At 27.1% G+C, this 15,469-nt stretch overlaps 1 protein-coding gene across 3 annotated transcripts in view; it reads right to left on the reverse strand.

Moving 5' to 3' along the window:
* Positions 1-15,469, reverse strand: part of LOC126756494 (uncharacterized) — a 56,385-nt gene that overhangs the window by 34,981 nt on the left and 5,935 nt on the right. For 2 of the 3 annotated variants that reach the window (XM_050469581.1, XM_050469582.1), the window contains exon 3: positions 7,684-7,695. The exons of the other annotated variant lie outside the window; for it this stretch is intronic. In XM_050469581.1, the coding sequence (XP_050325538.1) occupies positions 7,684-7,695 (12 nt within the window). The remainder of the gene's footprint in view (positions 1-7,683; positions 7,696-15,469) is intronic. 3 annotated transcript variants of the gene reach the window in all.

The following is a 15,469-nucleotide window of genomic DNA, read 5'->3' on the forward strand; positions in this document are numbered from 1 at the left end:
AGCTTTTAATGAGGCGGCGACCCAAAATTGATGGCTTTGGATTACTCTCTTTGAGAGTTCGAGTATTTCGTGGAGTATTCAGAGGTATTTTTGGTGATTAAAAAGTCCTCATACCAATATTCCGAATTATGGGTTTAATCAGTTAGAGCAAAACAATAAACTCGAGTTTATCAGTGAATTTGGTGTTTAACATTAAAAACTACTCAAAAAATGGAGTTTGAAAAGTATTATATACTGAACTATTTGCTAAATAACTAAAAGTCAAATAATAAACTCGAGTTTATCAGAAAATTTAGAGTTTAATATTAAACACTGCTAAAAAGTAGAATTTAAAAAAAAATTATATATTGAATTACTTGCTAAATGACTAAAGGCAAAATATTAAACTCGAATTTATTAATGAGTGTGGTGTTTAACATTAAACACCACTCAAAAACACGGGGTTTGAAGAAATTATTTTATGAATTATTTGCTAAACAATTAAAAATAAAATATTAAACTCGGGTTTATCAATAAACTTTGTGTTTAATATTAAACACTACTCAAAATCATGGGGTTTGAAAAAAATTAATTTAACTCACTATAAACACCACCTTTATTAGTGTTTCGTTGTAATAATATTATTAATGAGCTAAAAGTAAACCCTAAACTCGAGTTAAGGAGCCACTTTAACATTAAATACTCTTTCAAAATAACGAAAGTTGTTTTGTACTTTACGCTGACTCGCCTTAATTGAATTAAACTCTTCTCTAAAATAAGGAGTTTGACAATGAAATCATTTAACTCTTCTTTAGCACTACTTTTTTGGTGTTTTGTGATATTAATTATGAGTAATTGACTAATAGTAAAGAATAAACTCGAGTTTATAGGGAACTTTAGCATTAAATATTACTTAAAAATAATGGAATTATTTTAGGCTTTGTTTTAACTCGTCGTCTTGTTTGGTGTTTAAGAGTAAACACTGCCCAAAAATATGGAGTTTTAAGAAAATATCATTAAACTCTACTAATTTAGTGTTCTGTTGTGATATTACTTTGATAACATTAAAGTTAAACCATAAACTCGAGTTTATCGCCCACTTTAGCATTAAATACTACTAAAACATTATGAAACTTTTTTTAAGCTGAATTTAACACGCCTGAATAGATGTTTAACGTCAAACACAGCTCAAAAATATGGATTTGCAAAAGAACATCATTAAACTCGCTTTAAACACCACCTTTTTTGATGGTTTTTGATATGAATTATATTTAATTCGACGAAGGTAAACCATAAACTCGAGTTTAATGGCGGCTTTGGCATTAAATACCACTTAAAAATCACGAAAGTTTTTTTGTGCTTTGTATTAACTCGCCCTAATTAGTGCTTAGCGGTTAACACTGCTCATGAGATTTGAAAAAATATGCTTAAACTCGCCTCAAACATCACTCTTTTTGGGTTTTATTGTGGCATTTTTTTAATGCATTAAAGCTAAAGTATAAACTCGAGTTTAGAAAATTTTAAAATTTAAGAAAAATTATGTGAGTTTCCCCTTAACTCGCTTTAAACACAATTTTTGGGGTTTATGACGGTACAATACTGTTTTATGTTTGGAGAATGTTAAATACTCTAATAAAATTTTAATAACAAATTTTTTGAATTTCTAATCCACCTATACGCCTACCTATTCATTTTCTAACCACCTCCTCTCACTTATATTATTTTCGTTTTCGAATTGCATTGAGTTCGTTGAACTCGCGCCACCTCCATTGCATTAGCTTTGCATGTCCGCTTTGCTTGTGTGCCCAATTTTTTCATGTCACTCACAAGCACAACCACACATACCCCTGCCACGCCCTTTTTACACAAAACCAAACCAAAAGGAAGCTAATGTCGACCCACATGCTCTACGGCTTGCAACAGCCACAGCGCCTCTGTCAACGTCACCGTCAGCTCTTCACATCGTTCACCGTCAGCTATTTGTAGCTTCACAGCACTAGCAACAACAACACGCAGCCTCTTTTTGTTATCTTCTGCTCAATCGCTGTGGCAAGTCGCTTCACCACATAGTTTATGCACGTATGTATGTATGTCGAAATTGATTCTTCAAGCCCATTCGTCATCGCCCCCCACAGCACAGCAGCGCCGTTGCTTAAGTAATTTTCTCGGCTGCTTAATTAGAGAATCTGGAATCTGTGTCGCCTTAATTGTTGTAATTTACAATTTTCTTTTAGTTTTTTATATTTTTTTCCTTTTTTATTATTATTTTTTCTCTTTTTTTCTATTTTTTCCTTTTTATTTTATTTTTTTATTTATTTATTTTTTTCATTTCTGTTAATTCGTTGGCTCTGCTTTATTTCCGTCACTCGGGCATTGTTTATTTTTCTTCACTTTGTGCTTTATTGTTGTTGTGTTGAATGCAACACTAACTGTGCATTGTCAATTATAATTTATTTCTTGTTTTTGTTTTGTTGTTGTTTACGTTTCTTCATTTCCTCCGCCACTTAGGTGTGCGTGAGTTGCATTTATATGCTTTAGATTACCTTAATTCAGCCGGTTTTCGTTTCAAAAATTAAATAATTTTCACTTTCTCTATTTTTGGCTCATTATTTGCTTATAATTTATTTTCTTTTGCTTAAATAATCCGCTATAATTCAATATTTGGCAAGTGTTAATCAACTTACGCTTTCTTTTTTTCCAAATCAAAAAATGTAGAGTTCGTTGACCAATATAATATTTGGTTTGTTTTTTCGAAAAGTGATCAGCCATACTCGTATATGAATTAGTGTTTTTGAAACAAACGGAACTATTCCACAAATTAGCCAATGAGGTCTCCTGAAGAACTGATGGTGTTTTATCAAAAATTTTGAAAAAGTTATGGTGTAATACTAAAAATTATGAAGACTTTTTTCTAGGAGATATGCTAAGTTTAGTAGATATGCATAGGGTTATATAGATAGATTGATAGAAAAATTGGGACTATGATCTATTCTGCCCTCTTCTTTATCACAGTCCCGCATTCTGAACAATTCCAGGCGCCTGCTGGGAGCGATTGAGTTGATGTGATCCCTATTCACGTAGATGGTACCTAGGCCTTTAAGCCTGTTTCTATAAATTGCTGGACAATCCAGAATTAGGTGTTCTAGAGTTTCCTGTTCCATGTCGCAGAACCGGCAGTTTGCGCAAGAGACTTTGCCCTTATTGGACAAGTTTTTACTGAGCTAGATAATCCAGAATTAGGTGTTCTAGAGTTTCCTGTTCCATGTCGCAGAACCTGCAGTTTGTGCAAGAGACTTTGCCCTTATTGGACAAGTTTTTACTGAGCCTACAGTGTCATGTATAAAATAGGGTTAACTCATTCTGTATATTTAGCTCGCTAACTCTTTTACTCTCGAATAAATTTTTTCCTAATTGTAAAATAAAAATCCGGAAAAATAGACGAGATAAGGGATATTTCCAGAGAAAAAAAATTTAGAGTTTCGTTAGCCTTCTTAATATAATATATCAGTAATAATACTTAACCCCAGGATAAATGACAATATTTATCTCTACGAGATAGAAACCTCTAGATATACCATAATAAATGATATAATAAAGTTAGTAATAAAGAACCATCACATTGCCACGACAGTCCGGTGCAAGTAACCGGAACGTACCCGGTTTATTATCCAGCGAAAGACTGAGAACTCGGCACTATTTCTCGAAATTACTTCAGGAATGTATTCTGCCGCTACAGCAACAACATCCAATAGAGTAATTTAAGTATTAATCTACTGAATAATTTTACACAATTTTATTTAATTGCTTGGCAATAAATAAGTTCTCGCCTGAAATCGGAAATTATAAAAATCAACTATTATTCACACAAATTATTATCATTTTTTTCAGTCGTTAAGGATATATGCCTTCATTTTTAAATCAGAAGTGAAGCAATATTTCACATAAAATATCAATCGCACTGACTCAAAAAATAGCTCGCAATAAAACATATCTCGTCTAAGTCTTCGCCTCGTTTTACAAATAAAGATATTAACATCTTAAGCCCCGTTGTTTCCAAAGTTGTTTTTTATCAGTAAATCCCTCAATTTATAAATAATTAGGCTTAATTGAGGCAATTAGCCAAAACTGAAGACATTTAATAGCCTAGGCTTCAATTTGAGATAAATTTCTAACAGAGTTTTGTAAAAATTTATAACTTATAGCTTTAAAAACTCGGGTTTATAGACAATTTCAGAATTCAGCTATAAACACTACCAACAGACAACGAATTAACTATGCTATTTTTTAACTCGCTTTAAACACTACTTTTGTGGTTGTTTATGAATAAATGAAAGTATGCTAATAACTTTAAAACCTCGGGTTTATAGATGATTTCGGTGTTCAGCTATACACCCCACTCACAAGCAACGAATTTACTATGCGATTTTGTGAAACTCGCTTTAAACACCACTTATATTAGTGTTTATGAAAATGGTGGTGTTCAGCTATAAACACGAATCACAAATAACGAATTTACATTACGATTTTCTTTAACTCGCCTTAAACACCACATTTTTATTGGTGTTTATGATAAGAAGGAAGGTTTTTAATTGCTAAAGCTGCGGGTTTGAGTTTTCATATGCGGACATTTTTTAGTTGCTGTTAGCTATATAAACTCGAGTTTATTGTTTTTTTTTTTTTGATGTTCAGTTATAGACCTCACTCACAGGCAACCAATTATCTGTGTAGTTTTTTTAAGTACTCCTTACACATCACTTTTATTGGTGTTTATGAAAACGCCGAAGACTTCTAATGGCTGAGGCTGAGAGTTGGAGTTCTCATGCGTGTAACTTGGAGGTACTCAAGCGCTTAAATGCTTATATAAATTTATAATACATATTTTTTTAAAGAACTGACAGCTTTATAAACTCGAGTTTAAGGTCTTTGTTGATGTTCAGCTATACACACCACACACAAAAAATGAATTTACTATACGATTTGCTTTAACTCGCCTTAAACAATGCTTTTTTTTTAGAAAATACAACTTTTTTCAAGAAAAATTAGATAGAAACGGAAATTTACTATAAACTCAGAGTTTTAAAACCCCTCAAAAGTTCAAATTCTCTTCAACGATTAATTATTCACTAACCTATATTATTATATACATGAATATATGATAATTAATGTATGTATACTTTTTATAATATTGACGACTAAGCTAAAGCGAAAATGTATAATATTTTTTCAGTTTCAAGTATTATGTTCAATACACAACCGCAATTTTGAAAGTAAATAATACCGATGACCTCAGCTAATCTGTCATAACAAATTCAGCAAGTACCTAAACTAAATGACTCATACAAATGATTATCTAATGCTCATATTGATGCTAAAAACTTTGCTTATCTTGCAAATATTTTTAAATTTCAAATACTATATTTAAATGATTTGTTTTCAAATGTTTTGAATATAGTAAAACGCAGTGATTTTTATATAAAAAGTCAAGCAAATTTTGAACTTGAAAGCGATAAGCGCGCAACTCAAGCAGCCTGAAGTAGATAATGCGAGTTGTGGGTAAGCGCTAGATTTTTACATTTGCATTTGCTTAATGCTTGGTTTTTATTTTTTATATTAAAATTTATTATAAGTCTTTATATTTTATTAATTACTATAACTCTTTAGATTTATAAGACCATAAACTTTTATATTTGCTTCTTTATTTTTGGGTTCAAACCAAATATAATTACTAAATATACATTTTTATATAAAAATTTAAAGGGGTTTAAACTTTTGCACAGATATTTTGAAATTGATTTATAACTAGCTAATATTTTGTTTTTGTAGAATCGTTAAACTCGTCGTTATAGTGATTTGTTATTGCGTTTTTAGCTGAGTTCTTTATGTCACATTTTTTTGCAATTTTTTCAGCGAATTTTCATGGCAGGCAAGTACATATAATATTATATCACGCCTTTAACAATTCTCACAATTTTTTAAGTGTCTTTTTATAGATTTTTTATATTCGCCAATTTTTTCGCAACACAAGACATATTTTCTATTTATATATACACTCTTTCTATTTTTTATTTTGCCACATTTCTAGCAAAAATTGTGATTTATAGATGCTTCTTTCATAATTGTTCGTCTAAGCATACATATGTGCTCGTAGATGCCATTCTAAGCTATAAAGAAGGCCGCAAATCTTCAAGCAAATAATAAAATTATCTAGAAACTGAATCTATTCCCTCTAACTTATAGGCTCAGTAGCCGCAAAAACTTGTAGCTAGATAAGATAGACATAACATAGCATTCATTAGAGTCTTAATTTGAAATTTTTTCCGAAGGCACGCATATATAGTTAACAACACATATGTATATTCAAGATCTTTCTTCAAATTCGTATTTGAAACTCATATCTAACCAAATTCCTCAACGGAAGCATTCAACTCAATATTTAGTCGAATAGGCGATCTTTGATCTACTACTACAAGCATACTAACCTACCAAACCTACATGATTTGACAGGCCAGAGTTTTCAAAAACTATACCGCCTAGTCTTAAAGAAAGGCACCACTACTTCGAAAAACCCATATTCAGAACGAGACTTTCAAATAACTTTAAATTATGTTCCGAAACAATCGAGCTTCGGAAGGCAGTGACAGTTCTATGAGCGCACAAATATTCTCAAAAATTCCCTACGTTGCTCAGAAAATAAGTAACACGACACTAACTAGAGGTTAGGATGGGTTATACGGCCGATTGTCACGACATTCATAGACCTACTGCTTCTTAGTAATGCCTGATGGTGTTTCAGTTAAATTTGAGCTAAAGTACTCGTCATAAAGGATGTCAACACTTTTTGCGAACTTTAAGAGCGACTTGATATCTAATTTTGATACTTCAGCTGTTCCCTTCAACAATGAAGCTCTTACATATCTAAGACGAGTTCCATTCTCTTGAACAGCGAAACTCTTACTTAAATATCAGTAGAGTTCTAGATAATGCTGGAAAGAAGCATAGAGTGTTTCAGCAACTCTCTCAAGCCTACTTCGATGCATTTTCTGCATCTATCATCGTTGCTTACGCACATCCGGGTCGTATGTGATCTCAGTAGGTTGTGACCTGTCATTAGGCCAATAACCGTCCTATAGTTCTTTCGATAGTCAGACCAAGCTTCGTCAAACAAGGACAGATCTCTGAGTGAAAAAGAATTCTCATAGCTTTCCTGCATCGACCAAATAATAAGCAACACGAAACTAACTAGAACTTAAAAGAGAAATTCCACCCAACAGGCAATAACAGATAGTCCGGTACGGATAATATATTGCTTCAGAACTATTATCCGCACCAAACTATCTATTATTGCTTCAGAACTATTATCCATTCCGAGGTTTCGTATCAAGACACTAACCAACACTTCGATCTTTGTTCCCCAAAGTACTCTCACTATCAAATATATATTTTGTGCTTATTATGATTCCTTAAAAATTACCTCTACTACTTTCTTCAGTCACAAATTTTAAGCTTCTTCAAAAATTAGTTACCAAAAATTCAGATTTCAATAAAAAGTTTCAAAGAACGAAAAGCTAGCTAGTGCGTAAGTGTTCTCTTCGTGTTAAATGCTTGAATGCTTAGAACATAGTTATGTGTTAAGAGAGTATAATTTTCGAGATGATTTCAAAGATAGATTAATGCTGAAGAGAGTGTGTTATAAAGGGTACTTACATTTGGAGCTGTCTGCGTGTTTGAAACGTTTCAGCAGCGAAAAATTAAAGAAATTCATTTAATGTTATTTAGAGTTATTTAGATATTCGAGAGAAAATATTAAAAAGAGTATATTAGAAAGAGAATATTAGAAAGAGAATATTAGAAAGAGTATATTAGAAAGAGAGCGCATAAAGAGATTTTAAAAATTGTGTTGAAATTTTATGAATTTATGAGTACTCATGTGGTCAGATAAATGTCTCATACAACAATCGGTTAGATGAAAATCGCAACAAATTCTGTGGTTTTAAGGTAATTTGAGGCATTTCCTATAATTTTTTCTAGCTACATTTAAGTGACCGCAGGCGTAAATGGTTTTAAATGAAACCAATTTGATGCACTATGTTATAAAATACTAAAGATTATATTTTATATGCTTAAAGTCTTAAAAAAAGTCTTTTAAAAAAGACTTGCTATAATTTCTAGCTATAAATATTATGGCTGTGTGAGATATTTCATAGGTAATATTAAAAATGATGGTAAAATCGTTTAAATTGTGGTTACTTAGAATTTTTTTTGATTTTTTTTTTCAATTTTTGCAACTGAGCAGCGTTTGCGGTTTGAGAAAGCAATGTATTGGCATAGAATGACACATAAATATAGTTTTAAAATATAAAAAAATGTTAAAACTTTTATGTTGTACTACAAGTGTAGAGTCGTGTCTAGCGATTTTTTAGCACTAAGCTATTATAATGCTTCTGTGAAAGAGACGTGAGACGTGGCTGAGCTGTGTACGTGCAGTTTGTGCGTTGTACGTTTACTAGTGGAGGGCAGTGTACGTTTTATGAGCGCGTTTTTATGACAGTGATTTTTTTTATTTTCTTTCGTTCATTTGAAAAGTTTTCGTGTTTTTGTTATACTAAAGAACAATATGCAAGTATATAGGTTTTTAATAAAAAATAGTTAGAAATAAATTTTTAAATACTTTGTCACTAAACTGTGTTTTATGGAAATTATTTAAATAAGATAAAAAAATATTCATATAAAATTCAATTTGTTAAAATTTTATTTCACATAAAAAAATCAAAAAAAAAATATTTTTGTACTCGCTTATATTTTTAAATATTTTAATTTGAGCTAAAAAAATTTAAAAAATATATACATTTTTATATTTACTTGTATTTTTAAATATTTTTATCCGATAGAACCAATTTTTAATTTTTTATAAACTTATTTTTGTTTCTAATTCAATTATTATATTTATGAGATATTCTAATTGCGTGCCCTGACTATAATAATTACTACTACAATGATGTTTATTGCTATTATAAAATATATACACATTACAACAATATTTGAAAAATAAAATTAAAAAGTTTGTTAATAAAATTGAAACATAGCGTTCATATTCTTTAATTATTTGAAAAATTTATATTTATTATATTAAATTTTTCCTTTTAAAAATCCTAAAATATACAAAATTGTACTAACTTATATTTATAGTTTTCAATTTGGCACAAAAACTTTAATTTTTTTAATAAATTTATCTGATTTTATAGTTGCCTGATAAAAAATAAGCAGCTAGGTTTCTAATAGTAACATTATTATTAAAATAAAATGAATTTTTAATTGTTAGATACTTAAAATTTTATGCAAAATAGGCTCTTTATTTATTATAATTCTTTCATTAGGAAAAATATATATTTTTGTTTTATCACTACTTAATTTGTATTTTATTATTATTATTATTATTTGTTTTTTTGATTTTGATTTAATAATATTTTTTTTTATAGAAAAAAGCATATTTGGTTATTTTAATACCGTATTTTAATTACTTTAACAATTTAAATAATTTCTTATATTCATTTTGCAGTTTTTATTGCTTTCTTGTTTTTTGATTTAATAGAAAATTAAATTTCTAATTTAATAAGATTTTATTTTTATTTGATTTTGATTTTATAATATTTTTCTTATAAACTTTATTTGTAAGCATTTGAAAAATAAAAATACATTATTTACTAATTTAAATATAATGAAATATTTTATTAATTTATTTTTTTTTTATTTTGTTTTACAGTTTTTAGTTTTTGTTGTGTTTTTCACAGAAAATTTTATTTTGAAGCATTTTTATTATATCTATTATTTTATATATATTACTATTAATTTCTATGTAATTTGTTTTTAAGTTAGTCAAATAAAACTGATCGTTAGTTTTTGAAACTAGTTGTAGTGATATCAAACATTGTTAAAGTTTTAAAAATGTTTGTAATAAAAACAAAAGCATTCTTAGCTATTTTAATATTTTATTTTTATTATTTTACTAATTTAAATTAGTTTTTAAATTTATTTTATAATTTTTATTATTTTTTTGGTTTTTTTTCATATAAACATTTTTTAAGCTTTAACAAATAAAAAAACTATTAAAATTAAATTTTAAATATTAATAAATGTATTATATTACATTTTTATATTTTAATTTAATTTTATTTTTTTGCAATTTTTTTTATAATATGGAAAAGTTTAGTTTTAAGCATTTAAAAAAATTAAAAATAGTTTTGGAATTTATAATAATTTTATTTTTATTTGATTCTTTTTATTTTTTTAGTATTTTTTAGAGAAAATTTTGTGTTTAACATTATATATATTGGTTTTTTAATTATTATTTATTTTTTATTATTTTTTTATTTTGATTTTATTTTTAACTATTTTTTTGTGATTTTTTTATGGAAAATTTAAATTATTATATATTTTCTTTGATTATTTAAAATTTTATCTTTTTTTATATTGTTTTATGGCTTTCTTTTTGTGGAAAGTATTTTCTATTTTGATATTTTAATTTTTATTTCATTTATGTTTGCTTATTTGTTATTTTTATTTTTTAATACTTTGTTATTACAGAAAAATTTATTTATAAATATTTCAAAAAGTACAAAAATACTTTGTTATTCGGTTATTTTTGTTTTTATTCGTTTATTTTTTTATTTCAATTCATTTATTTAGCTTTTAGTGAAAATTTAATTTTTAAGGCTTTAAAAAATATTTTCCCTTAATTTTATTTTGTTGTATTTTAATTTTTATTTTATGTTATTTTTTTATATAATAAATTTGTTTTATAACTTTTTATTTTTTTCTTTTAATATGATTTAATTGCATTATTTTTTCTTTCTTGTTGTTTATATTCATATTGTTTTGTATATATATATTTTATTGATCATAAAATTTTGGAGGTGTAAAATTATACTATTTAATTCATTTTGATGTATAAAACTTTAGTTAATTAACTAAAAAGTTAAAATCATTTTTGTTATAAATTTCGTTCCACTTTATGTCTTCTATAGAAGTTTTTGTTTAGACTAACTGCAAATAAACTCAAAACATATACATATGTAACTATTTGTATACACATATATACATACAAAAGCATTACTAATGCTTCCTGCATATAAACTTAATTACTATTTATCAAAACTATGCATTAATTTCACACTTCCTCACTCAACAAATTGCAAATTATTTGTAGAATTCATGGAAAGAAATACAAAATCAGAAAAAAAACACAAAACACTTTTACACACACAGGCGCTACATAATATCTACAGACAAATATGTCCATACGTACTATACATACATACATGTAGATATATGAATATACATCTAAAACACAAACATAAATAAGTGCATATTTCTCCCATAAACCGCAGCCACGTGCCACATTGAATTTACAAACAATTGTTCTATAAAATTTTTGAATTGCTTTGCTTTAATTTCACAAGCAGAAATGCCACGCCCTTACATGTAGTATATTACATATAAAATAATAAAAAATGTATATTTTTTGCTTTGCTTGGAAACTATTTTGCGCGCTTTTGAAATTTTCCAATTTTCTGCTTCAAATCGAGAAGTTTTCTTTCAATACGCCTTCGATATTTTTAATTTCTAATTTCACTTACACATAAACACATACAAATATGTTCGAGTATGCATGTTGGAATTTAGTAAAACAATTATGGAAGAGCATTTACAAAAACAAAAACAAAATGCTAATAATTTGTGCGCAAATTCCATTTTCTACAAATGGCTGCGTGTGCGGAATTTATAATAACAACAAAAATTGATTTTATTTTTCATAATAAAATAAAAAAAAAATTAAATACGCATGAATAAGGAAAATGCCTGCGAATATTGATTTTCATATATGATTCACATATTTTTTTCTGCATACTTTTAATAAACTTAATAATTTGTTGAATATTATTATATTTTTTATTTAAAAAAATTATTGGTTTAAATAGATATTTTAATTTTTTCTTAAAATAAATTTTAATTTTTTTTAATTTTAGTTCTAATTTTTTTTTTAATTTCGAAAATGTCTACTATAAATATTAAAATTTTTATTCCCCTGCAGATATTTTTTCTATCTATTTTCAATACACTCAATATTTTGTTAAATATTATTATTATTTAGTTAAAGAATTGTTGATTTTAAATAGATGTTGGACTTTTTTGTAATTTCAGTTTAATTTTTTTATTTTTTTTTATTCTAAATTGTTTTTTTTTTACATAAAAAAAATAAATTTATTTTAAATACTATGTTTTACATATTTACATATACATTTCCTGTACATATTTTCCACATCGTACGTACCTCATAAACAAATCAATTTTCTTAGTATTTTAAAATTTTGTGATTTCCACATGCGTATCTCCACACACGCGCCAAATTCCAACGAACTCAAAATATGAAACAAAATTTTAAATATTTTGAACACTGGTCTTAATAATTTTCACGCAAATAAAACATGTTTTCATAAACAATAATATACATTAGGGTGTTACTAAAAAATATATTTTTCCTAATCTCAAAATATACACCGATATTACCGCAGACGAAAATAATACAAATCATTTTTGGTGCTGATTAGAGATGACTGAGGTGTGACACACAGAGATCAAAATTAATATTTTATGTGGAATTAAAAAAATATTTTTAAAAATTTCATTAATATTTTTTTATCGAAATTTTACTTAACAAAATTTTTTCCTAGAATTTTTTTATAAATTTTTCCAACCATTTTTTCTAAACATTTTTTTCATCAAAATATTATTCAGCAAAACATTTTTACATCAAAATTTTTATTAATATTTTATTTTATTCTTTTTTTCCTTAAAAATTTTTTTCATCAAAATTTTTGTCATAATTTTTTTTATCAACTTTTTTTCACAACTTTTTTTAAATCAAACTTTAAAAAGAAACCTTTTATATAAATTTTTTTCTTCCACATTTATTTATACAAATTTCTTAAAACAAAATTTTTTTCGATAATTTTTCCTAAAAACTTGGTTTCACTACTTTCTTCCATCAAAATTATTTTTCAACAAAATTTTTGTCATTAAAATTATTTTTCAACAAAATTCTTTTTATCAAAATTTTTTCATAATTTTTTTATCAAAATTTTTTCATAATTTTTTTTATCAAAATTTTTTCATAATTTTTTTATCAAAATTTTTTCATAATTTCTTTTATCAAAATTTTGTTCAGCAACTTTTGTTAAATGAAAATTTTATTCAACAAGACTTTTTTATAAAAATTTTTTCTTCTAAATTTTTTCATCAAAACTTTTTTTCATATAAATTTCTCATTCATAATTTTTGTTTGAAATCTTTTGTATCCACATTTTTTTCATAAAACTTTTTCACTCTAAGTGCCGAACTGTTATAGCTATAAAAACCTAATTTATGTAATACCCTAATGTTTATAAATATTTGAAAGTTTAGGTATCAGCTTTCGTCAAATCTTTTTTCAGCAAAATTTTATTCATCAAAATATTTTCATACATTTTTTTCATAACATTTTTTTCATTAAATTTTTATTCCATCCAAATTTTTTCATCAAAATTAATTTATCAAAACTTTTTTCGAAATTTTTTTCATTCAACATTTTTTCTTTAAAATGTTCACGGCCGTATACATCAAAAGCTCGCGCCTTCATTCAACATTTTTTCTTTAAAATTTTTTATCTAAATTTTTTTTCATCAAAAATTTTCACCCAGAGTGCGGGACTATTATAACTATAAGAACTTAGTTTAAATACCACAAGCACATATTATCATCCAATTTTTTTATCAATTTATTTTCCATCAAAATTTTTTTAATCAAGTCTTTTTCATAAAAACTGTTCTTCATAAACATTTTTTTATCAAAATTTATTCATCAAAAATTTTTTTTTATAAAATTTTTTTCATAATTTTTTTTTCAAAATTTTGTTATCATAAACTTTTTTAAATCAAAATTTTACTCATCAAAATTTTTTCCATCAGAACTTTTTTATAAAAAATTTTCATCAAAATTTATTTATCAAAACTTTTTTCCAAAATTTTTTTCACAAAACTTTTTCACCCAAAGTCCCGAACAGTTATAACTATAAAAACTTAATTTTAGTACCATCCTAATGTTTATAAATATTTGAAATTTTAGATATCAAAGCAAGCACACGCACCCTCATACGCAAACAGTGCAAAGATCATAAGTATGCCGAGTGATTTTCCGATTTCTACGTTGCTAGGCACACGTAAACCTTGGAATTATAATTATAGACATTCATATATAAAATAAATGTTTATAAATATTTGTTCTCTAGTTCATACATTACACATATATACATATCGCATATAAATATGTATATTTCGCATCATTTTTATTGCTTTAGTGTACAAACTGACCAATCCAATATAAGTCCTTGTATGGAAAACTGTTTTATTTGAGAAGATATCTTCACGAAATTCGGCATAAATTACTCTAATACCCTTTATGCTGGCATAAATGCATCCGTGAAGGGTATTATTGCTAATGTTGTCGAAATTTCCATTTTTTTAGTTTCAATGGCACCCAAGTTTAAAGATCTTGTCTCTCGTGCTCTGCATTTACACGTGCCTTAAAATTCTTTCACTTATCAAAGCTTAACATATACATACATACAAGTATATACATACATAAATATATCTACACGCACAAGAACTTTTCGTTGAAATAAAAATTTGAAATTCCATTAAAAATTGCTTTCAAAGCGCCATTAATGCGCATTAAGTGCCTGCGGGCGTGGCACTCGACATTGTAGTATGTATGTACGAATGTGTGTGAGTGTATTTTCTACATAAACATGCACTTAGCTACTAAAAAAAAACTTCATCTTGCGCTTTCTAACACAAGATCCATAAAGCAATTGAACAGCAATTTTAAAACCACAGGCAGACATGGGCACATGCACACAGAAACATAAATACAAATACATACATACAGGCACATACTTCCTACATTCCTAAGTGCATACATACAGTCAAACATATTTACATTCCATTCAATAATACCGTCTACCATCTGGGGTCACACGCACCGAAGCCACTGTTTGTGGTCGCCGCATTGTTGTTGATGACAAAATTAAATAATTAATATTAATTCTGAAACATCACTCAAGTGGTCACACGGGCTACTCGCTCGCTGGCGAAAGAGTGTGAGTTGTGTTTTTAATGCGATTAAATTGAATTGTGGCAATAAGCCGGCACCACCATGATACTCTAGCGTATTTCTTGCACAAGGGTATTATGGAATTGATGATTCTAACGAACGTTGACGAATCTAACGATTGCTTATAACGGCAATCAAGATGCGAGAGAAAATATATACAAATGGATATGAAAGAGAGAGAGAGAGAAAGAAACACATTTACTTCATGAAAGAAAGGAAGAAGGAATAGATTTTATTCAAGAAAGAGAGCGAGGAAGAGAATACATTTTTACATAACTACTGAATG

The sequence above is a fragment of the Bactrocera neohumeralis genome, chromosome 4 (genome assembly GCF_024586455.1).
Source record: "Bactrocera neohumeralis isolate Rockhampton chromosome 4, APGP_CSIRO_Bneo_wtdbg2-racon-allhic-juicebox.fasta_v2, whole genome shotgun sequence".
Taxonomy (NCBI): Eukaryota; Metazoa; Arthropoda; class Insecta; order Diptera; family Tephritidae; genus Bactrocera; species Bactrocera neohumeralis.